The sequence below is a fragment of the Scyliorhinus canicula genome, chromosome 8 (genome assembly GCF_902713615.1).
Source record: "Scyliorhinus canicula chromosome 8, sScyCan1.1, whole genome shotgun sequence".
NCBI lineage: Eukaryota > Metazoa > Chordata > Chondrichthyes > Carcharhiniformes > Scyliorhinidae > Scyliorhinus > Scyliorhinus canicula.
In genome coordinates, this window is record NC_052153.1 from 43,491,312 (window position 1) to 43,515,560 (window position 24,249).

The window sequence follows — 24,249 nt, forward strand, 5'->3', positions numbered from 1 at the left end:
CGAAGATGCAAAGTGTCAGTCGGGGCAGGGGCCTGTTGAATCGCACGCACCTTCTCTGCGACGGGGTGCAAACCACCGCGGTCCACCTGATAACCCAGGTAGACAACTTCCTTCGCCTGAAAGACGCACTTTGTGCGACGTAAACGAACTCCAGCCTCCGAAAAGCGTCGAAGGACCGCCTCCAAATTTTCCAAATGTTCCAGCTCCGACGTCCCTGTAATCAAAACATCATCCAAGTAGACAGCAACACACGGTAAACCTCTCAAAATGCCCTCCATAACACGTTGAAAAATAGAGCAGGCAGAGGATACTCCAAAAGGCAAACGTGTATATTCATACAGGCCCCGGTGTGTATTAATCGTTACATATGGCCGGGAGGCAGGGTCCAGCTCCAACTGTAGGTAGGCGTGACTCATATCTAATTTTGTGAACGAGAGTCCGCCTGCAAGCTTCGCATAGAGATCCTCAATGTGAGGCATTGGATATCGGTTGAGCCGGGAAGCCGTGTAAGTTTATAGTCACCGCACAAGCGAACTGTGGCATCTGGCTTCATTACAGGTACAATTGGTGCTGCCCAGTCAGCGAAACGGACGGGCCTGATAATACCCAAAGTCTCCAAATGCGTGAGCTCCCTTTCTACCTTCTCGAGCAAGGCATAAGGCACCGGACGCACCAGGAAATAGCATGGCGTGGCTCCTGGTTCGACTTGGATAGGGGCTACAGCCCCTTTTATTTTCCCCAAACCGGGCTGGAATACATCTGGGAATCGTCCTAGCACCTCCGTAAACCCTCCAGAAACTGTTTGGAGGATGTGCTGCCACTGCAGCCGCAAATGGCGCAACCAGTCCCGACCCAACAGGCTGGGCCCATGGCCGCGCACCACGATAAGTGGGAAACGGCCCTCCTGGCGTCCATAAACAACAGGGGTCATCGTAGTTCCTGCAATGTCCAATGGTTCCCCCGTATAGGTGGCCAACCTGGCCTGTGTGTCAGTTAATGTAAGGGTCTATATACCCTGCTTGATGCGGTCGAATGTCCTCTGGGCGATCACGGCAACCGCTGCGCCAGTGTCCAACTCCATCTCAAGCGGGTGACAATTGACCCGTACTGTCACTTTAATGGGGGCCACACGGGGAGCTGCCACACACTGCAGCTGCAGGCCGTCATCCTCCGGCCCCACGTCCTCGGGAGTAGTTGCCGCAGGTTCATCCAAATGAAAGGTACGGCCCCTGGGCTGGCCCCAGTTTCGGTTGGAACGACAGCGCCTTTGGCGCCCCCAAGACCTGCGCCCGTGACGGGGCCGGCGCCTACAAGTCTGACACGGACATGGCTCCTCATCCATTGGTTTTGGAGAAGGCTCCCTTTGGGGAGGAATGTCCGACGGTCACTGGCGTCGATCCGGACGTCGCCTCGCTCAAGGTACCGCAGGGGTGCGGGGGGATGCTTTCGGATGGAAGGGGTTGCGCCCCAAGACATGCACCTCCATTCCCTGTAGCTCCTGCACTCCTCGTTCTGCGCTCTCTTGGGACAATACTATTTGAATGGCCTGTTGAAAAGTCAATGTTGGCTCGGCTAACAACTTTCTCTGGGTGGCCGCATTGTTAATACCGCAAACCAAACGGTCGCATAACATTTCTGATAGGGTCTCACCATAGTCACAGTACTCCGCAATCCTGCATAGCCTGGATAGAAAGTCGGCAAGGGATTCTCCTGGGGTCCTCTCAGCGGTATTAAACCGGTAACGTTGGACTATCATGGATGGGGTTGGGTTAAAATGTTGCCCCACTAAGTTCACAAGTTCATCATACATTTTGGTGTCCGGTGCAGCTGGGTACGTAAGGCTCCTAATCACCCCAAACGTATACGGGCCACAGGCGGTGAGCAATATGATGACCTGGCGCTCGTTTTCGGTGATATTGTTTGCCCGGAAATAGTAACGCATCCGTTGTGCGTACTGGTTCCAGCTTTCCAGCGCAGCGTCAAAAACATCCAAACGTCCATACAGAGGCATGGTGTAATAGGAAACAACTTCCAACCCATATCCAACAAAAATCCAGGGAGGTGGTTTCAGCAGTGTAGACAGCTATTCACTTTAACCCTTGTCGCCAGTTTTGTGAGGGCCACGAAGAATCCAGCATGAGTCTTCAGGATACAAAGAAATAACATTTATTTACAATAACATATGTATACAACAGCAGCAACTTCCCTTGCAGCTAACTCCTCTCTCTCTGCTGGTTCCAAACTGGCCAGCTCTATTTATGCAGGGAGTCTGCTAATGATTTCTCCGACGTGGGATTGTCATTAGTCCCCAGCCAATGGTAAGCAGGCAGATTATCACACTTCCCATGGTGGCCCACCCCTCCAGAGTGTGACCCCCCCCCCCCCCAACCAGCCGAGGATCTCCCACCCTTGCCAAGCACTGGGGCAGCAAGCCCAGCGTCCTCAGGCTCTTTGCCTGTGAGCAAAGATAACTACTCACCTCCTCAGCTCCCCACAGAAGCACTTCTGCCTAGTTCACGTTTTTTCAAAAGGAGTACCAATCGGTGCCAGTGTGACTACCTGCTGGGGAGGCTGCTGAATGACGGAGGCTGTTGGATCAGGGGTTGCTCCTGTTTATTGTATGGAAATAGGGCTTAAGATCCCGATTTCTCCTTCGGGAGTGGGCAAGTTGCATTGCAAACTGTTTGGCACCAGGCGTGGTTCTCGTTTTCGGCCTCTCCTGTTATTCGCCGGCGTCGTTTCACTCGAGTGGAAGTATAACGAGGCCTGAGAATCGTGTCCTAAGTGTGGGATTTTCCAGTGAGAAACTCCTCAAGGTAAAAACAAATGACAGAGTGTGGGTGAATACCGATCTGGGTCGCGCCAAACACCCAACGGGAATCATTCCGCTAAATCGGCACAAAGTGGCATGTATTCATTTTCTGGGAGAATTGTGCTCATCATAGACTTCTGAAACAGCTATAGAACAGTACAGCACAGAACAGGCCCTTCGGCCCTCGATGTTGTGCCGAGCCATGATCACCCTACTCAAACCCACGTATCCACCCTATACCCGTAACCCAAAACCCCCCACCCCCTTAACCTTACTTTTTAGGACACTACGGGCAATTTAGCATGGCCAATCCACCTAACCCGCACATCTTTGGACTGTGGGAGGAAACCGGAGCACCCGGAGGAAACCCACGCACACACGGGGAGGACGTGCAGACTCCGCACAGACAGTGACCCAGCTGGGAATCGAACCTGGGACCCTGGAGCTGTGAAGCATTTATGCTAACCACCATGCTACCGTGCTGCCCTATCTGTGTCTAATTGCTGTATTTTATACCAAATGTTATTTTTACTGGTTTACAGTCTGTTCTGGGTGAACATCTGTTTCTGCTATGTCTGAATGCCATGCAGTTGCAGAAACAAATTAAATATGGGTAATGAATCACACAGATTGAATTAATAGCTTGGTCTTTGAGCAACACCACAAATTGTCCTCCTCCTACCTCCTTCTTCATAGTTGGACATGCGATCAGTAAATGAGGCATTGTGACATGTGCTCTTTCTGTTCAACATGGGATTTTTACAAGACAGACAGGAAGAAATTAATACAAACTTGTATTTTGCTAACTCCTTTCACAACCACAAATGCTTTTCAGATAATTTTGCAGTGTAGCTACTTTTGTTAATTAGAAAGCACAGCACACTGCCATAAACAACAATGAGACAATAACTTAACGTGATTTTGGTTGAGAGATAAATGTTGGGCCGGACACAAGGAGAACACTCTGTCCTTCTTTGAATAGCGCCCAGGGATTTTTAAGGCGAGCTGAGAGGGCTGACTCAGTCTAATGTATCATGTAAAAGATGGCTATTCTTGTATCATGTAAAAGAACGCAACCTCAGTACATGGCTGAAATGTCATCCGAGGTTATGTACACAAGACTGAAGTGCGAACTCCCAACCTTCTGACTCAGCAGTGGGAATGCTTCCTCGAAGTCAAAGCTGACTTCTGAGAGAGACAAAGTCTTTTCTGCCACAAATGCTCCTCATGTTTTGATCCTGCAGGTTTGCACGAAGGCTGAAAGAAGCCCTTCTGCACTATGGCCAGGAGTTCTGTACCACTTAAAAAGCGCTCTGTGGAGTAGTTTTATCCACTCAAAATTTTAACCGCCACTCAGACTGAGAGCTGTAGCTGGAGACATGTGTGAAAAACCAAAGCCTTCTCAGTACAATCACCAAAGACTGGGCTCGACGTTCTGTTAGGTAATTTGGACATTCTGAATTCTCTCTCTCTGTGCCCGAACAGGCGCCGGAATATGGCGACTAGGGGCTTTTCACAGTAACCTCATTGCAGTGTTAATGTAAGCCTACTTATGACAATAAGATTATGATTAGAGAGATGGTTGGCACGATTTAAAAGCTTCGGCCTGGTGACACGATGAGGCCGTTGAAGCTCGTGAAAGGCCTCTCGCAGGATTCGCGATGCTGGAAACGTCCTGCGAGATTTAACAGAACCTTGCAAGACGTCGCGATCCGGATCTCGTTCTCGCTGGGCGAGATCCAGATTAGCATATTTCGGTGAGCCTTAAGGCTGATTTAAATATGTCTGCGCCGGATTCTCCCGGCGCCCAGGAACCAACTGTCCCACCTGGGAGATATTGCCATGGTGCCGTTTAGCACTGCTTTCCACAAACGTAGACAAGGTGTAACAGTACCTGGGAGGGTCTCCCAGACCATTAGAGATACCTGGGTGATCGGGCCCTAGGCAGGGTAGTACCCTGGCACTCCCACTTGCACCCGGCGTTGCAGGAGGCAAGAAACACCCCGCCAGCCACGCTCAAAACAGAATTCTGTTTTTAACCTGTTAAATCGTGCCAGTACCTTCCTGGACCAGAGATATTGTTATATTTGGGACGGGTGTCCCTTACATTCGACAGCCAACACCTACAAGTCCCATTTGAGCCAAAATCATTATCCAATGCCACACCCAACTAGTAAGCATATTGTTCATGTCGGCATGCTCAGAGGAGTCGTTCACCTTTCTTTTGATTAATCCAATATGAAAAGCAGTCCGTACTTCCTTCATTCGATTTCAACTGAGACAGTTAATTTGTTTTATTCCATAGTGTAAGTTATCCATTCCTGATAATGTTAATAATGTCGGTTTGACACATAAAATTGGATTGGATTGGATTGGATTTGTTTATTGTCACGTGTACCGAGGTACAGTGAAAAGTATTTTTCTGCAAGCGGCTCAACAGATCATTCAGTACATGGAAGAAAAGGGAATTAAACAAAATTCAAGAAAAGACAAGAAAATACATGAGAATACATAATAGGGCAACACAAGATATACAATGTAACTACATAAGCATTGGCATCGGATGCAGCATGCAGGGTGTAGTGTTAATGAGGTCAGTCCATAAGAGGGTCATTTAGGAGTCTGGTGACAGTGGGGAAGAAGCTGTTTTTGAGTCTGTTCGTGTGTGTTCTCAGACTTCTGTATCTCCTGCCCGATGGAAGAAGTTGGAAAAGTGAGTAAGCCGGGAAATTGTTTATTTTCCTCACCAGCTTTCCATTAGAATCTGATAGGTAAGCGCAGTGTCAACAGAGTCCATAGTCTTCGCCCTATCCAATGTCTTCAGCTGTTTGCTGATGTCACATGGAGTGAATCAAATTGGCTGAAGACAGGCATCTGTGCTGCTAGGATCCTTACGAGGAGACCAAGATGGATCATCCACTCAGCGCTTCCTGTTGCAAATGCTTCAGCCTTGCCTTTGTATTGATGCGTTGGTAATGATCCCCATCATTGATGATTGGGAATGTTTGTGGAGATTCCACCTCCAGTTAGCTGTCTCACTGCCAGTTGTCTAACTGCCCACCACCATTCAGGACTCGATGTGACAAGACTACAGACTATGATCTAATTCATTGGTTGTGGGATTGCTTACTTGTCTATTGCAAGCTGCTGCTGCTGCTGTAGTCCTATGTTGTAGCTTTGCCAGATTGTCACCTCATTTTTAGGTATTCCTGGCGCTGCATCTGGCATATTTTCTGACACTCCTCATTGAAATAGAGTTGAGCACCTGCCTTGGTGATAATGGTAGTGTGGGGAATATGCTGGGCCATGATGTTATGGATTGTGGTTGAATATAATTCTGCTGCTGATGGCCCACAGCATCTCAACGGTGTCCACTTTTGTTTCATCCACTCAGGGAATGTGGGCATTGCTGGCTAGGTCATCACGTGTTTCCCATCTCTAATTACCCTTGTGAAGGTGGGACGAGCTGCATACTTGAACCACTGCCGCCCATATGGTGCAGGTACACCCACAGTGCTTTTAGGAATGACATTCCAGGATTTTTACTCAGTGACAGTGCAGGAACTGTGATGTCTTTCCAAGTCAGGGAGGTGTGTGGCTTGGATAGGAACTTGGTGTTCCCAGGTATCTGCTGTCCTTGTCCTTCTAGGTGGTAGCAGTCATGGGTTTGAAAGGTGCTGTCCAAGGAGCCTTGGTGAGTTCCTGCAGTGAGTCTTGTAGATGGTATACACTGCTGCTATTGTGCATCAGTGGTGGAGAGAATGAATGCTTGTAGATTGAGTGCCAAACAAATGGGAAGCTTTCTCCTGGATGGTGTCAAGCTTCTCAAGTGTTGTTGGAGGTGCACTCACCCAGGCAAGTGGAGAGTATGCTTTCACACTCCTGACTTGGGCCTTGTAGACAGTGAACAGGTTTTGGGGAGACAGGAGATGAGTTACGCGCCTGAGGATTCCTCGCCTCTAACCTGCTCTTGTAGCCACAATATTTACTCGTGTCTGGTCAATTCTAATCCCCGGGATGTTGATAGTGTGGTACACAGCAATGGTAATGGTATTGAATGACACAGACAATGGTTAGATTCTCCCTTGTTGGAAATAGCCATTGCCTGACACTTGTGTGGCACGTATGTTACTTGCTACTTGTCAGGCCACCCCTGGTTATTGTCCATTAAACATCAAGGGGCGATGGTTAGATCCTCTCTTTTTGGAGATGGTTATTGCCTGCTATTTTGTGTGGTGTGAATGTTATTTGCCACTGTCATTCCAAGCCTGAATATTGTCCAGGTCTTGCTGCATTTAGACATGAACTGCGTGAGTGTCTGAGGAGTCACCAATAATGCTGAACACTGTGCAGTCACTTGCGAACATCCGGAACTCTGACCTTATGATGGAAGGGAGGTCATTGATGAAGTAGCTGAAGATGGTTGGGCCTAGGACATTACCCTGAGGAACTCCTGCAGTTCCTGAGCTGATTGACCTCCAGAACCACAATCTTTGTCCTTTGTGCTCGCTATGACTTAAATAAGGGGAGCATTTTCCCAGATTGCCATTAATTCCAGTTTTGCTCGGGCTCCTTGATGCCATACTCAGTTAAATGCTGCCTTGTTTTTCAAGGGAGGTCACTCTCACCTCACCTCTTGATTTCAGTTCTTTTGTTTGTGTTTGAACCAAAGCTGTAATGAGGTCAGGAGCTGAGTGATCCTGGTGGAACCCAAACTGAGTGTCATTGAGCAGGTTATTGCTAAGCAAGTGTCACTGAACAGTTGATGACATTTTCCAACTCATATCTGATGATCAAGAGTAGATTGATGGAGTGATAATTGACTGGTTTAGATTTTTCCTGCTTTTTGTGTATAGGACTTACCTGGGCAATTTTCCCCATTACCAAGTAGCTTTGCTGGGAGAGCAACACGTTTTGGAGCATTAAACTTCAGTATAATTGTCAGAATATTGTCAGGTCCCATAGCTTTTGCAGTATCCAGTGCCTTCAGCTGTTTCTTGATATTTCCGGGAGTAAATTGAATTGGCTGAAGACTGACTCAGTGATGCTGGAGATCTCTGGAGAAGGCCAAGATTGATCATCCACCAGACTTCCGGTGGCGACCACGGAGTGAGTGGTCGCACATTTGGTGGCTCCCGCTCGTGGTGGACTTTTGGATCTTTTCCCCCCCGATTTACAGTTGGTCTGATCGATAAAACACGGTGCTGAGGAAGTAGAAGAGGAGGATTCCTCACCAGTGTATGGATTCGTGGACCAGAAGTGGTCTGAAAAGAAGGTCGAGGACAGGAGTGGAGCCTGTAACACAGGAGTATGGCGGAGGGTCAGGGACCAAAAACTGCTGGCTCAGTGGCCGACGGATCAACTTGTGGCCTTTCTCCATGAGAAATTTGCTCAGCACAGAATGGAATATCTGGAAGACCTGGCCAAGGTGGTGGATCTAGTAAAGGCGGGGATCGATCGCATGGAGCAGAGATTGGAAGCCCAGGGACAGGCGATCCAGAAACTGGAAGAGGCGGTGGCTGAACACGATGATCAGCTAGCCACGATGGCGCCGGAGATGGGGCTGATGAAAGACCATCAGAAGAGGCTGCAGGACAAGATGGAGGACCTGGAGAACAGACCACACGGGCAGAATCTGAGGATTGTCAGCCCGCCAGAGGGCAGTGAGGGAACGGACGCCGGTGCATATGGTGGCGCATATATTTGAGAAGTTGTTGGGAGAAGGGGTGTTAGCTCGGTCTTTGGAGGTGGACAGGGCGCATGGGGCCCTCCTGGGGAAGCTGCAGAAGAACGAGCCGCCGAGGGCGATGTTGGAACAAATGCACCGGCTCCTAGACAAGGAACAGATCTTGAGGTGGGCTGGGCAGATGAGGCGCTGTTCATGGGAAGGCAGCGAGCTGTGTGTCTACCAAGACCTGGGTGCGGAGCTGGCCAAAAGAAGGGCAAGTTTCAACAAAGCGAAATCGTCCCTTTTTAAGAATGGGCTGAAGTTTGGCATGTTGTATCCAGCGCGTTTGTGGGTAACATATGAGGGCCAGGAACTTTGGGCGCGATTCTCCGCTACCCACGATGGGTCGGAGAATAGCGGGAGGGCGTCCCCGACATTTTTCACGCCCTCCCGCTATTCTCCCCCCCCCCCCCACCCACCCCCCCTCCCTCCCCCCACGGCCGCCCCACGACACGAATCGCTGTTCGCCCTTTTTCTACGGCGAATAGTGATTCTCCCCAGGCCGATGGGCCGAGTTCCCAGGCCTTTACGGCCGTTTAGGCAGGGCCGCAACATGCCCGTTCTGGGCATCCAGGGCCCCGATTGGCACGGCCGTACCACGGTCGTGCCAAGGCGGGCATGGGCCCGCGATCGGTGGGCACCGATCGCGGGCAGTGCGTCCGTAACGGACGCACTCTTTCTCCCTCCGCCGCCCCGCAGGATCAGTCCGCGGGGCAGCCGAGGGTGATGACGGCCCCGCGCATGCGCAGGTTGGAGCCGTCCAACCCGCGCATGCGCGGCTGACGTCATCGCGTGCGTCAGCCGGCGTGACGCTTGGCGCGCGGACTTAGCGACGGTCGCTAAGGCCGCGATGCCGTGCTTCACGGGGCCCCGCTGCTAGCCCCGCGCGGGGGGGAGAATCAGGTCCCGGGAGCGGGTGCGGAGGCTGCCGTGAAACACGGCCAGTTTCACGGCAGCCTTTACGACTCGCCGCATTTGCGGAGAATTGCGCTCAATATTTTAGATCGCCAGAAGAGGTGATGAACTTTATCAGAGACAAGGGACTGGCAGGAGATGGAGGACATTGAACTTGGGGGCGAGTAGTTACATTTTAGAACTTTTGTTAAACTTATTTTCTTCTGGTTTTGTATGCATTGTTTTGCACTAAATTTGGGCGTTGCTTAGTTTTATTTGCAGGTTAACTTTGTTCTTAATGGGGGATGGTGGGTGGCATTTTCTTCTTTGTGTTTGTTGGGGATTGTAATGTTTGCATATGTATGTAAATTGGTCGAGCGGGCGGGGGGGGTTCAGTGGGGGCAAGATGCTTGGCGTGATAGGCGGGGGCTACAAGGCTAGCTGGGCGGGCTAGCTCACGGAAGTGCAGTGGGGGGGGGGCAGGTGATAAATTTGTTGATGGGGGTTGGGATTGCTATTGTGCTATGGGGTTGGGGGATAGATCTGCTGACACGGGCAGGATTGACAAAGGTTGACAGGATGGGGGTCGATGATGGTGGGTGCCTCAAGGTGAGCCTGAAGAGGCGCGGGCTGGAGGCTGGCCTAAGAAGGGGTATGGTTGATCGGCAGGGAGGCGTGCCCCCCGACCAGGCTGGTCATATAGAATGTGAGAGGGGTGAATGGGCCAGTCAAGAGGGCTCGCGTGTTGGCACATCTGAAGAGCTTAAAGGCGGATGTGGCAATGATACAGGAGACACACCTGAGGGTGGTGGATCAGACTTGGCTAAGGAAGGGGTGGGTTGGGCATGTATTTCACTTGGAGCTAGACTCTAAAACTAGGGGGGGTGCGATTTTGATAACTAAGCAGGTGGCATTTGAAGTGGGAAGCACAGTGGCAGATTCTGGGGCCAGATACGTTATGGTGAGTGGGAAGTTGGAGGGGATGCCAGTGGCGCTGGTGAACATTTATGCGCCAAACTTGGACGACGTGAAGTTAATGAGATGGGTGTTGGGGAAGATTCCAGATCTGGGCTTGCATCGGCTGGCCATGGGGTGGGAGGGGGGATCTTTAATACAGCCATTGATCCGAGGCTGGATCGGTCCAGTTCAAGGACAGAGAGGGTGTCAGCGGCTGCGAAGGAACTAAAGGGGTTTATGGAGCAGATGGGAGGGGTGGATCCCTGGAGGTTTGGGCGGTTGAGATAGAAGGAGTTTTCTTTTTTCTTCCATGTACCCAAGGACCGGGATACTCCGACCCTGCGCAGGTTTGGAGAATCCCCGGAGGGAAGCGTGAATCCTGCCCCCCGTTGCCCTGACGCCGGCTGCCCTATTCTCTGGCGCCGTTTTTCGGGGGCCAGCGGGATTCCCGCCATGCCGGTCGGGGGCAGTTGACAGCAGCACCCCCCCCCCCCCCCCCCCCAGCGATTCTCCAGGCCCCGATGGGCCGAGTGGCCGTAAAGTTCTGGCCAGTCCCGCCGGCGTGAATTACTCACCTCACGCACGGCGGGACCAGGCAGTTATGTGTGTGGGGCCGGTCCTGAGGGGGACACGGGGGATCCGACCCTGGGGGGGGGCCATGGTGGCCTGGCCCGCGATCAGGATCTACCGAGCTGCAGGTGGGCTGGTTCCATGGGGGGGGGGGGGCTACATTGCTCTGCGCCGGGCCCCTGTAGGGCTCCGTCATATTGCACGGGGGCTGGCGTGGAGAAGGGTACCCCCACGCATTCGTGGAAATACGCCGGCCGGTCTGCAAATGCATGGAAATATGCCGGCTGGTCCGTGCATGCGCAAGATCACACTGGCTGGTCCGTGCATGCGCAAGATCACACTGGCTGGTCCGTGCATGCGCAAGATCACACCGGCTAGCCCTGTGCTAAACAGCCCCAATTGAAAATTGCGCTCAGAGCATCTATTGTCTCTTCTGTGACATCCCACAGTGCATGCCATCATGATTATCCACTTTGATTTGTGCTGATGTTTTGAAACAGAATTGCTTTTAGGGATCTAGGAATAAAGATTCACTTTGCTCACCTTCTAAAATTCTGGTAATCACACAATGCAATGCTAGTGATGTTGTTGACTAATCATTGCAATCAATCTCCACGAATTACTGTGGTCGGGTTTATCACTGGGAAGATGTTGTTAAAGATGATTTCAATCTCCTCTGGAGGAGCTGTTCATGCAGGAGTAAGTAGCCCTTTTCATGGTTGGTGCTCTGCTGGGCACACGTTGCCTGAACAACAGGGGCCTCAAACCCACCTCAATGAACCTGCAGCCAGGCTATACCAAGGTTTACCTGGTGGTCTTGCCATGTGGTTTGGACACCCCCTCAACGGGGACCAGAGGATTTGGGGGGCACCTTTAAGTGGTCAGTCATTAGCCACTTAGGGCCATATTGGTTCAAGGACAGATGGGCTGCCGGACACCCATCCCGACACTGGTAAAATACCAATACAGCATAGTGTTGCCCACCATCGTACTCGATTTTATGACCACCCCTCCCCCCTCTACACTTGCAATTCCGCCCTTTAAGTGGATTGTGCACCCTCCCCCATACCCCAGTGCCCTCTTGTGACATTCCACATGAACAACTCCACAAATGAGGTCCTGGCATTAATACAAATGGTACAACGTTGAATATTGATTCTGCAACAAGTATTAATCAACATTGCTAACTTTTTAAAACATTTGTTTCATTCATTTCAGTCAAAAGGTGCAAAGAATAAAGACATTGCTGCAAGCTTACATTTACGTAGCCTGCAGTACTTGGAGAGGTATTTTTACCTTATTCTTTTTGACACTTATCTACACCTAGAGAAACCAGGAAAATGGGAAAGATCCTTCAAAGAATGGATGGCTGAGGTATGAGGTCAAAGTACTGTGCTGTTTGCTTTCTGTTTAATCAGCACCCCTTTTCTCCTGAACTATGAATTGTCATGAACCTTTGAAATTTGGCATTCTTGGGGTTGTCCTGAATGCAAGTTGAAACATGTCTCATTTTACAGCAATTTTCAAGTTCTGTACCACCAAGTAACCTCTATCTGCGTGGATAGGAAGATTATGTACAATGTACAGTGGGCATCGTGGTGTGTGCCATCAATAGAACCGATTTATGTTTGAAAATTTGAAACAACTTTTGTTATTCATTCTCAGGATATGGGCATTGCTGTCAAAGCCATCCCTAATTATCCTTGAGAAGATGGTAGTGGAGTTGCTTCTTGACCCACTACATTGCAGCATCCGCGGCCTCTTCGGCGGACAGTTATTAATTGCCCACTTTATTATGGAATTGGAGTCACATCAAAGCCAGACTGGACAAAGACATAAAGGATAAGGACTCATAGGACCCCGACACAAAAAAATCCTCACATCACTTTTACCCCTTTCGCCAAATTATTTTGAATCTGTGCCCTTTAGTTTTTTATATTCTCTTGAGTGGGAAAGGTTTCTCACTATTTACCCTGGCCATACACCTCAGGATCTTGAATGCTCCGATCAAGTCTCCTCTCAGCTTTCCTTTCTCCATGGAACAGTCCCAACCTCTCTAATCTATCCTCATTGCTTCAGTTCTTTATCCCTGGAATCATTCCTGTGAATCTCCTCGATACTCTCTCCAATGTCTTCATATCCTTCTTTAAGTATGGCACCCAGAACTGGACGCAATACTCCAGATGACCCCTAACTAGTGTCTTATACTAGTTGAACATGACCGTCTTACTCTTGTACTCAATATGCCTATTAATAAAACATAAGGCACTATGTGCTTTAACTGCTCTCTCAACTGGCCCTGCCACCTTTAATGAATTATGTACATGTTCACTGAGTTCTTCTGTTCCCGAACCTCCTTTAGAGTTTCTCCCTTTATTTTATACGCTGTCCATGTTGTCCTGCTAAAATGAATCACCTCACACTTCTCTGCATTGAAGTTCATCAGCTACTTCACTGCCCAATCCGCCAACATGTCTATGTCCTTCAGAAGTTCAAGACTATTCACATTATAGTTGTCACTCAGTCAATTTCGTATCCGAGTGCCTACTTTCCCATTCATCCCGTGAGCGAGATCTTTGTTCACATGGCTGTTTTGAAACTCCATGTACACCTCATCAACAATGTTGCTCTTATCAACTTTCTCTGTTACCTCCATAAAAAACTCCAACAAATTAGTTAAACATGATTGTCCATGAATGAATCCATGCTGGTTTTCCTTAATTATCCTGCAATTGTCTAAGTGACTATTGATTATGGCCCAATTTCCATTGGCTTTATCCTTGCAGTCCTTTTTGGACAGGGATGTAACATTCACAATTCTCCAATCTTCTAGTATTTCCTCACTCCAAACTTCCACTCTTTTAAGGGTTCTCTCTCTCTGTGAACTTTCACTGCTTTAAGGGCTTTCTCTCTCTCCATACTCTCACTGCTTTAAGGGCTCTCTCTCTCCATACTCTCACTGCTTTAAGGGCTTTCTCTCCATACTCTCACTGCTTTATGGGCTCTCTCTCTCCATACTCTCACTGCTTTATGGGCACTGTCTCTGAGTTCCTGCTGCTTTATGGGCACTGTCTCTGAGTTCCTGCTGCTTTATGGGCACTGTCTCTGAGTTCCTGCCGCTTTATGGGCACTGTCTCTGAGTTCCTGCTGCTTTATGGGCACTGTCTCTGAGTTCCTGCTGCTTTATGGGCACTGTCTCTGTGTTCCTGCTGCTTTATGGGTACTATCTCTGAGTTCCTGCTGCTTTATGGGCACTGTCTCTGAGTTCCTGCTGCTTTATGGGCACTGTCTCTGAGTTCCTGCTGCTTTATGGGCACTGTCTCTGAGTTTCTGCTGCTTTATGGGCACTGTCTCTGTGTTCCTGCTGCTTTATGGGTACTATCTCTGAGTTCCTGCTGCTTTATGGGCACTGTCTCTGAGTTCCTGCTGCTTTATGGGCACTGTCTCTGAGTTCCTGCTGCTTTATGGGCACTGTCTCTGAGTTCCTGCTGCTTTATGGGCACTGTCTCTGAGTTCCTGCTGCTTTATGGGCACTGTCTCTGAGTTCCTGCTGCTTTATGGGCACTGTCTCTGAGTTCCTGCTGCTTTATGGGCACTGTCTCTGAGTTCCTGTTGCTTTATGGGCACTGTCTCTGAGTTCCTGCTGCTTTATGGGCACTGTCTCTGAGTTCCTGCTGCTTTATGGGCACTGTCTCTGAGTTCCTGCTGCTTTATGGGCACTGTCTCTGAGTTCCTGCTGCTTTATGGGCACTGTCTCTGAGTTCCTGCTGCTTTATGGGCACTGTCTCTGAGTTCCTGCTGCTTTATGGGCACTGTCTCTGAGTTCCTGCTGCTTTATGGGCACTGTCTCTGAGTTCCTGCTGCTTTATGGGCACTGTCTCTGAGTTCCTGCTGCTTTATGGGCACTGTCTCTGAGTTCCTGCTGCTTTATGGGCACTGTCTCTGAGTTCCTGCTGCTTTATGGGCACTGTCTCTGAGTTCCTGCTGCTTTATGGGCACTGTCTCTGAGTTCCTGCTGCTTTATGGGCACTGTCTCTGAGTTCCTGCCGCTTTATGGGCACTGTCTCTGAGTTCCTGCTGCTTTATGGGCACTGTCTCTGAGTTCCTGCCGCTTTATGGGCACTGTCTCTGAGTTCCTGCTGCTTTATGGGCACTGTCTCTGAGTTCCTGCTGCTTTATGGGCACTGTCTCTGAGTTCCTGCTGCTTTATGGGCACTGTCTCTGAGTTCCTGCTGCTTTATGGGCACTGTCTCTGAGTTCCTGCTGCTTTATGGGCACTGTCTCTGAGTTCCTGCTGCTTTATGGGCACTGTCTCTAAGTTCCTGCTGCTTTATGGGCACTGTCTCTGAGTTCCTGCTGCTTTATGGGCACTGTCTCTGAGTTCCTGCTGCTTTATGGGCACTGTCTCTGAGTTCCTGCTGCTTTATGGGCACTGTCTCTGAGTAACTGCTGCTTTATGGGCACTGTCTCTGAGTTCCTGCTGCTTTATGGGCACTGTCTCTGAGTTCCTGCTGCTTTATGGGCACTGTCTCTGAGTTCCTGCTGCTTTATGGGCACTGTCTCTGAGTTCCTGCTGCTTTATGGGCACTGTCTCTGAGTTCCTGCTGCTTTATGGGCACTGTCTCTGAGTTCCTGCTGCTTTATGGGCACTGTCTCTAAGTTCCTGCTGCTTTATGGGCTCTTACTCTCCATACTCTCACTGCTTTATGGGCTCTCTCTCTCCATACTCTCACTGCTTTATGGGCTCTCTCTCTCCATACTCTCACTGCTTTATGGGCACAGCCTCTGAGTTCCTGCTGCTTTATGGGCACTGTCTCTGAGTTCCTGCTGCTTTATGGGTTCTATCTCTCCATACTCTCACTGTTTTATGGGCACTATCTCTGAGTTCCTGCTGCTTTATGGGCACTGTCTCTAAGTTCCTTCTGCTTTATGGGCACTGTCTGAGTTCCTGCTGCTTTATGGGCACTGTCTCTGAGTTCCTGCTGCTTTATGGGCTCTAACTCTCCATACTCTCACTGCTTTATGGTCTCTCTCTCTCCATACTCTCACTGCTTTTTGGGCTCTCTCTCCATACTCTCACTGCTTTATGGGCACTATCTCTGAGTTTCTGCTGCTTTATGGGCACTGTCTCTGTGTTCCTGCTGCTTTATGGGCACTATCTCTGAGTTCCTGCTGCTTTATGGGCACTGTCTCTGAGTTCCTGCTGCTTTATGGGCACTGTCTCTGAGTTCCTGCTGCTTTATGGGCACTGTCTCTGAGTTCCTGCTGCTTTATGGGCACTGTCTCTGAGTTCCTGCTGCTTTATGGGCACTGTCTCTGAGTTCCTGCTGCTTTATGGGCACTGTCTCTGTGTTCCTGCTGCTTTATGGGCACTATCTCTGAGTTTCTGCTGCTTTATGGGCACTGTCTCTGAGTTCCTGCTGCTTTATGGGCACTGTCTCTGAGTTCCTGCTGCTTTATGGGCACTGTCTCTGAGTTCCTGCTGCTTTATGGGCACTGTCTCTGAGTTCCTGCTGCTTTATGGGCACTATCTCTGAGTTTCTGCTGCTTTATGGGCACTGTCTCTGAGTTCCTGCTGCTTTATGGGCACTGTCTCTGAGTTCCTGCTGCTTTATGGGCACTGTTTCTGAGTTCCTGCTGTTTTATGGGTGCTGCTTCTCTGAACTCCCAATGATTTAAAGGTTCTTCCGCTCTCGCTCCAAACTCTCATTGCTTTAAGGGTTCTCCCTCTCCAAACTTTCATTGCTTAACGAGTTCTCTCTCTCTCTCTGAACTTGTACTGCTTTACGGGCTCTCTCTCTCCAAAACCGCACTGTTTTCTGGGCTGTCTTTCCCTCTATCTCCAAACTCGCATTGCTTTATGGGCTCTCTCTCTCTAAATCCCCATTGGTTTAAGGGCTGTATCTCCAAATTCTCATTACTTTAAGCTCTCTCTCTCCCTCTCTCTATGAAATCCCTCTGCTTTTTGGGCTCTCTCTCCAAACTCCAACCCTTTCATGATCTCGCCCTGAAGCTCGCTACGTTAAGGTCTTTCTCTTTCCTGACACCTGTGGTGATTGTAGATCTGAGTAGATGCAATACAACTGAGCAAGCACTAGAGGGAGCACGGGAGAGCTATAAATACACAGGGACAGGAAGTGAGGACACACTTCACAGAAGGGGGACTTGGCAGCAGGACTGGCAGACACAGGCAGGCAGCATTTGAGGTAGCTGTAAGTTAAGCTCTGAAGACAGAACAAATTTACAATAAAGCATCTTCTCCAACTTTGGGACTACGAGCTTTATTAAGACACGAGGAACAACACATGGTACCAGAGTGGCTTCAGACGCTTACTACAAGACAACTCAGCTGCAGGCACAGAAAGACCAAAATGGCAAGAAAAACTCCTACTGGACATTCGACTTGGGAAGACATCACTTATTCGAGGATGTGGCTTGGAACTCCACCTCAGCTGGACAAGACCGGCAATGTAAGAAATGTCTGGACAATATTTAAACAAATGTTCGATTTTTATATCATAGCTAATGATGTAGCAGCAGCCTCAGACGTAATTAAAATAGCAATGCTCATCGCAGGACATGAAGATAGGAAAGTATATAATGGATTTAAATACTCAAAAGATGAAGACAGCAACAACTTACAAATAATACTAAACAAATTTGAAGAGTACTGTATGGAATTTGAACAGCATGGTATGCTCAGAGGCCAAACTGCACAGAGACTGACTGATGCAAAACTCAAACAATCACTATCAAAACAAGAAATCGCGAGTGAAAAGTACAGATCAAAAAGAAGAAAAACCTTGAATTTTTCACAAAGCCAAAACGCTGAAATCCAGTACAGATCGAAAGGAAAAGGTAACTTACAACTTTCAGAAAGAAAAAACGCTGAAATCCATGATAAAATGGCGTTGGAGTACATTTTACAGTCTCTGGCAGACAAAGAACTAAAATCTGCGTCTGCGCATGCGCAGGAAACAGAAGCCGCACATGCGCAGTTATAATCACCCATTTATCGTTCTGCGCATGCGCCAGCTGCGCATGCGCAGTTTGAAAAAGTTCTTGTTGCTGGTCGTTATGCGCATGCGCAAGCCGCACATGTGCAGTCTCAAAATGTTTTGGACGCGGATCGTTATGCGCATGCGCAAGCCGCGCATGCGCAGTGGGCACAAAACCGCACAGTAAAGGAAGGCCGATTTGCGCATGCGCAATTGATTCCTACGCATGACGTCACGAGTGTCATGATGTCTGAGCATCCGGACCACGCCTATTTAAAAGGGAAATGCCCGAAAATTGAAAACAAGGGGCGCGACTCTCCGCTGCCCACGACGGGTCGGAGAATAGAGGGAGGGCCTTCCCGACAATTTTCACGGTCTCCCGCTATTCTCCCCCCCTCCGGCCGCCCCCCGACATGAATCGCTGCTCGCCATTTTTTATGGCGAACAGCGATTCTCTGCAGGCCGTTGGGCCGAATACCGCGGAGTTTACGGCCGTTTTCACGGCTGCGATCACACCTGCTTTCAGCGTTCGTGAAAACGGCCGCAAAGTGCCCATCCCGGACAACCATGGCACCGATTGGCACGGCCGCACCATGGCCGTGCCAAGGGTGGCATGGGCCTGCGATCGGAGGGCACCGATCGCGGGAAGCGGGTCCGATACCCGTGCACTATTTGTTCTTCCGCCGCCCCGCAGGATCAGTCCGCGAGGCGGCTGAGGGGCATGACGGCCCGCGCATGCGCGGGTTTGACGCGTCTGCGTGATGACGTCATCCGCACATGTGCGGGTTGGCGCCGTCCAACCCGCGCATGCGCAGCTGACATCATCGTGCGCGTCAGCTGGTGTGACGCTTGGCGCGCGGACTTACCGACGGACTTACCGATGCCGTGCTTCACGGGGCCCCGCTGCTAGCCCCGCCCGGGGGGGAGAATCGGGTCCCGGGAGGGGGGCGCGGAGGCTGCCGTGAAACACGGCCAGTTTCACGGCAGCCTTTACGACTCGCCGCATTTACGGAGAATCGCACCCAAGATATTTAAAGGTGTAAAACCAAATTTTCTTGCCTCAGAAAACAGAAAAACGCTTGAACTTAAACCAGCAGTTGAAAATAACTCTCACAACACCCGGAAAAAAGCAGTCTGCACCACTCAAAGTGAAGAGAACAAAACAAAATCCGAAACTAAAAAAGATGATTTGTTTTTCGAACAATACTACTCAGCCATGGCTGAGTTATTCGGATATGCAAAAAATGATGAAGGCAATGATACCATATCCGAAGCAAAAAAAGATTATTTGGTTTTCGAAGAATACTACTCAGACATGGCTGAGTTATTCGGATAGGCTGATCACAGCATCAGCGACACGGTCACAAAGCTCAACACAAATCTACTCGTGGTAGATGAATCCAACACCATGGTACCATGGCAGATCGTCGATACATTGGATGACGGCAATACCCAAGACAAAGACGACGCCACACAGAGAGCACAGAAAGACTCCACAGAGAGAGCGATGACAGGCTCCACAGTGAGAGTGATGAAAGACTCCAAAAGGGAAGCAAGCAAACACTCCCTGGCGAACACCATGCATGAACAAGACAATGAAGGTCAACCCGCCGTATCTGAGCAACCGCAAGCAGACTATGAAAATCTACCAAGCTCACATAATCAAGAAGAAGACAATGTACATCTACCCACTGCATGCAAAAACAGTGACAAGGTGATCACACTCGACATACAGGAGGTACAGGATCACAGCGAGACTGACAGTTCTCAGCTTGTCTGTACAGAAGCACAGAGTAGGGCCATCCAAGAGTCCAGAGAGACCACGCCAATAGAAACCATGTAGATTTTGACTCCAGAAGAGGAGCACCAAGAGTCCAGAGAGGCGCGTCAAATGAAATCATGAAGAATTTGACTCCAGAAGAGGAGCACCAAGAAAGCAAAGACGAGGAATCAAATCCACAACAAATGACTGATGTCACCAGCATCAATACAACATCAGATCATTCTCACCATTCTCGAGACGAAACGTTCAATGCAACAGATTCCACAAAGGACACTCGCACCAATAACTGTGACAATGATCAAATTATCCACACAGGACACTCATTGAGCATAACAAAAAAAACAAAAGCCAAAAGAAGCACAGCAGAAACGAGAACAACAACAGCAAGAACAAAAGCAACATGAAGCGCGACAAGAACAACAAAAATCGCAAGAAGCACTGCAGAAACGAGAACAACAACAGCACCAACAAAAACTACAAGAACAACAAAACCAACAAGAAGCATAACAAAGATAGCGACAACAACAAAGACAGAAACGACAAAAATAGCAACAAGAACGGCAACGAAAACAACAAAGACAGGAACGACAGAAACAACAGCAATGAAACAACGACTTGTACAAAATGGTACAACTCTGCACATGAAGGACAATGCCACAGCACACTGAAAAACACTGACAAGACTACAAACATACCATGGGATGACAACGAATCGCACAAACTCACGTCTGCTCCAGAACAAGCAAGCACACCAGCTTTCAAGGCAGATGACATAATAAATCGATACCACAAGCACAAAAAAAAGTCCATGTCAGTCAACATCAGTGGTTCGACCATGCAAACACCTCGGGATGACGCATTGGTTACTTAAAATAACAAGAACACCGACAACATTCACCACGTCAACAACAACAAAAGAAAAAACTCAGTGAACAAATTCTTCATGTTTGGACTCATAAATGTTTTTATTAAGACTGGACTCATAAATATAAATTGGCTTTGTAAAATATGCAATAGCCCCATCACTTGTCTAGATACACATATCATAAGTAACTGTTTTGTACAATTTTCTTTAACGATGTACAGAAAATATGTAAAGAAAAAAGGGGGATGTGGTGATTGTAGATCTGAGTAGATGCAATGCAACTGAGCAAGCACTAGTGGGAGCACGGGAGAGCTATAAATACACAGGGACAGGAAGTGAGGATACACTTCACAGAAGGGGGACTTGGCAGCAGGACTGGCAGACACAGGCAGGCAGCATTTGAGGTAGCTGTAAGTTAAGCTCTGAAGACAGAACGAATTTACAATAAAGCACCTTCTCCAACTTTGAGACTACGAGTTTTATTAAGACACGAGGAACAACACAACACCGACTGCTTTAAGGCCTCTCTCTCCCCCTCTCTCTGAACCCCCACTGCTTTATAGATTCTCTCTCGGAACTCTTGCTGCTTTATGGGCTGGTTCTCTCTGAACGCCAATTGCTTTATGGATTCTCTCCCTCTGAGCATCTGCTGATTTATGGGTTAGAACATAAGAATTAGGAGCAGGAGTAGGCCATCTGCCCCCTCAAGCCTGCTCCGTCATTCAATGAGATCATGGCTGATCTTTTGTGGACTCAGCTCACTTTCTGGCCCGAACACCATAACCCTTAATCCCTTTATTCTTCAAAAAACTATCTGTCTTTATCTTAAAAACATTTAATGAAGGAGCCTCAACTGCTTCACCGGGCAATTAATTCCATAGATTCACAACCGTTTGGGTGAAGAAGTTCCTCCCAAGCTCAGTCCTAAATCTACTTCCCCTTATTTTGAGGCTATGCCCCCTAGTTCTGCTTTCCCCCGCCAGTGGAAACAACCTGCCCGCATCTATCCTATCTATTCCCTTCATAATTTTATACATTTCTATAAGATCCCCCCCCCCCCCCCCCCCCGCATCCTTCTGAATTCCAACGAGTACAGTCCCAGTCTACTCAACCTCTCCTCGTAATCCAACCCCTTCAGCTCTGGGACTAACCCAGTGAATCTCCTCTGCACACCCTCCAGCGTCAATCCTTTCTCAGGTAAGGGGACCAAAACTGAACGCAATACTCCAGGTGTGGCCTCACTAACACTGTATACAATTGCAGCATAACCTCCCTAGTCTTAAACTCCATCCCTCTAGCAATGAAGGACAAAATTCCATTTGCCTTCTTAATCACCTGCTGCACCTGTAAATCAACTTTTTGCAACTCATGCACTAGCACACCCAGGTCTCTCTGCACAGCAGCATGTTTTAATATTTTATCATTTAAATAATAATCCCTTTTGGTATTATTCCTACCAAAATGGATAACCTCACATTTGTCAACAGTGTATTCCATCTGCCAGACCCTAGCCCTTTCACTTAACCTATCCAAATCCCTCTGCAGACCTCCGGTATCCTCTGCACTTTTTGCTTTACCACTCATCTTAGTGTCATCTGCAAACTTGGACACACTGCCCTTGGTCCACAACTCCAAATCATGTATGTAAATTGTGAACAATTGTGGGCCCAACACTGAACCCTGATGGACATCACTAGCTTCTGATTGCCTACCAGAGAAACACCCATTAATCCCCACTCTTTGCTTTCTATTAATTAACCAATCCTCTATCCATGCTACTACTTTACCCTTAATGCCATGCATCATTATCTTATGCAGCAATCTTTTGTGTGACACCTTGTCAAAAGGTTTCTGGAACTCCAGATATACCGCATCCATTGGCTTCCCGTTATCTACCGCACTGGTACTGCCCTCAAAAAAGTCCACTAAATTAGTTAGGCATGACCTGCCCTATATCAACCCATGCTGCGTCTGCCCAATGGGACAATTTCCATCCAGATGCCTCGCTATTTCTTCCTTGATGATGGATTCCAGCATCTTCCCTACTACCAAAGTTAAGCTAACTGGCCTATAATTACCCGCTCTCTGCCTACCTCCTTTTTTAAACAGTGGTGTCACATTTGCTAATTTCCAATCCGCCAGGACCAGCCCAGAGTCTAGTGAATTTTGGTAAATTATTGCTAGTGCATTTGCAATTTCCCTAGCCATCTCTTTTAGCACTCTGGGATGTATTCCATCAGGGCCAGGAGACTTGTCTACCTTTAGCCCCATTAGCTTGCCCATCACTACTTCCTTAGTCATAACAATCATCTCAAGGTCCTCACCCACCATAGACGCATTTCCATCAGTCACTGGCATGTTATTTGTGTCTTCCACTGTGAAGACCGACCCAAAAAACCTGTTCAGTTCCTCAGCCATTTCCTCATCTCCCATTATTAAATCTCCCTTCTCATCCTCTAAAGGACCTATATTTACCTCAGCCACTTTTTAAAATTTTATATATTTGTAGAAACTTTTACTGTCTGTGTTTATATTCTGAGCTAGTTTACTCTCATAATCTATCTTACTCTTCTTTATAGCTTTTTTTAGTAGCTTTCTGTTGCCCCCTAAAGATTTCCCAGTCCTCTAGTCTCCCACTAATCTTTGCTTTATCCCTCAATTTGATACTCTCCCTTATTTCCTTAGATATCCATGGTCGATTTTCCCTCTTTCTACCATCCTTCCTTTTTGTTGGTATAAACCTTTGATGAGCACTGTGAAAAATCGCTTGGAAGGTTTTCCACTGTTCCTCAACTGTTTCACCATAAAGTCTTTGTTCCCAGGCTACCATAGCTAGCTCTTCTCTCATGCCATTGTAATCTCCTTTGTTTAAGCACAAAACACTAGTGTTTGATTTTACCTTCTCACCCTCCATTTTTATTTTATATTCCACCATATTATGATCGCTCCTTCCGAGAGGATCCCTAACTATGAGATCATTAATCAATCCTGTCTCATTACACAGGACCAGATCTAGGACCACATGTTCCCTCGTAGGTTCCATTGCATACTGTTCTAGGAAACTATCGCGGATACATTCAATTCCCGGCTTGGTTCATTGTCTGTACGGAGCCTGCACATTCTCCCTGTGTCTGCATGGGTTTCCTCCGGGTGCTCCAGTTTCCTCCCACAAGTCCCAAAAGACGTGCTGTTAGGTGAATTGGACATTCTGAATTCTCCCTCTGTGTTCCCAAACAGGCGCCATAATGTGATGACTAGGGGATTTTCACAGTAACTTCATTGCAGTGTGAATGTAAGCCTGCTTGTGACAACAAAGATTCTTAAAAAAAAGACTCTCTCTTTCTGAAATGTTGCTGCTTTAAGGGCTCTCTCTCTCTCTGAACTCCCAACACTCTGTGGGTTCCTTTCCCCTCTCTCTCCGAACCCACGTTCGTTTAAGGGTTCTTTCTCCTAACTCCTGTTTCTTTAAAGGCTGTCTCTCTCTCTCTTTAAAATCCCTCTGCTTAGGGGCTCTCTCAACTCCAACTTCTTTATGGTCTCTCTCTCTCCCTGGGCGGGATTCTCTTATCCCGCGGTAGAGTGTCAACGCCATCGTAAATGCCGTCGTGTTTTACGATGGTGTGAACGGGCTGCTCCCAGGAC

At 48.5% G+C, this 24,249-nt stretch overlaps 1 protein-coding gene across 1 annotated transcript in view; it reads left to right on the forward strand.

The window, feature by feature from the left end:
• LOC119969890 (paladin-like) overlaps positions 1-24,249 on the forward strand; it is a 127,489-nt gene that overhangs the window by 95,632 nt on the left and 7,608 nt on the right. Inside the window, exon 19 of the mRNA XM_038803870.1 lies at positions 12,180-12,335. Coding sequence (XP_038659798.1) covers positions 12,180-12,335 — 156 coding nt within the window. The remainder of the gene's footprint in view (positions 1-12,179; positions 12,336-24,249) is intronic.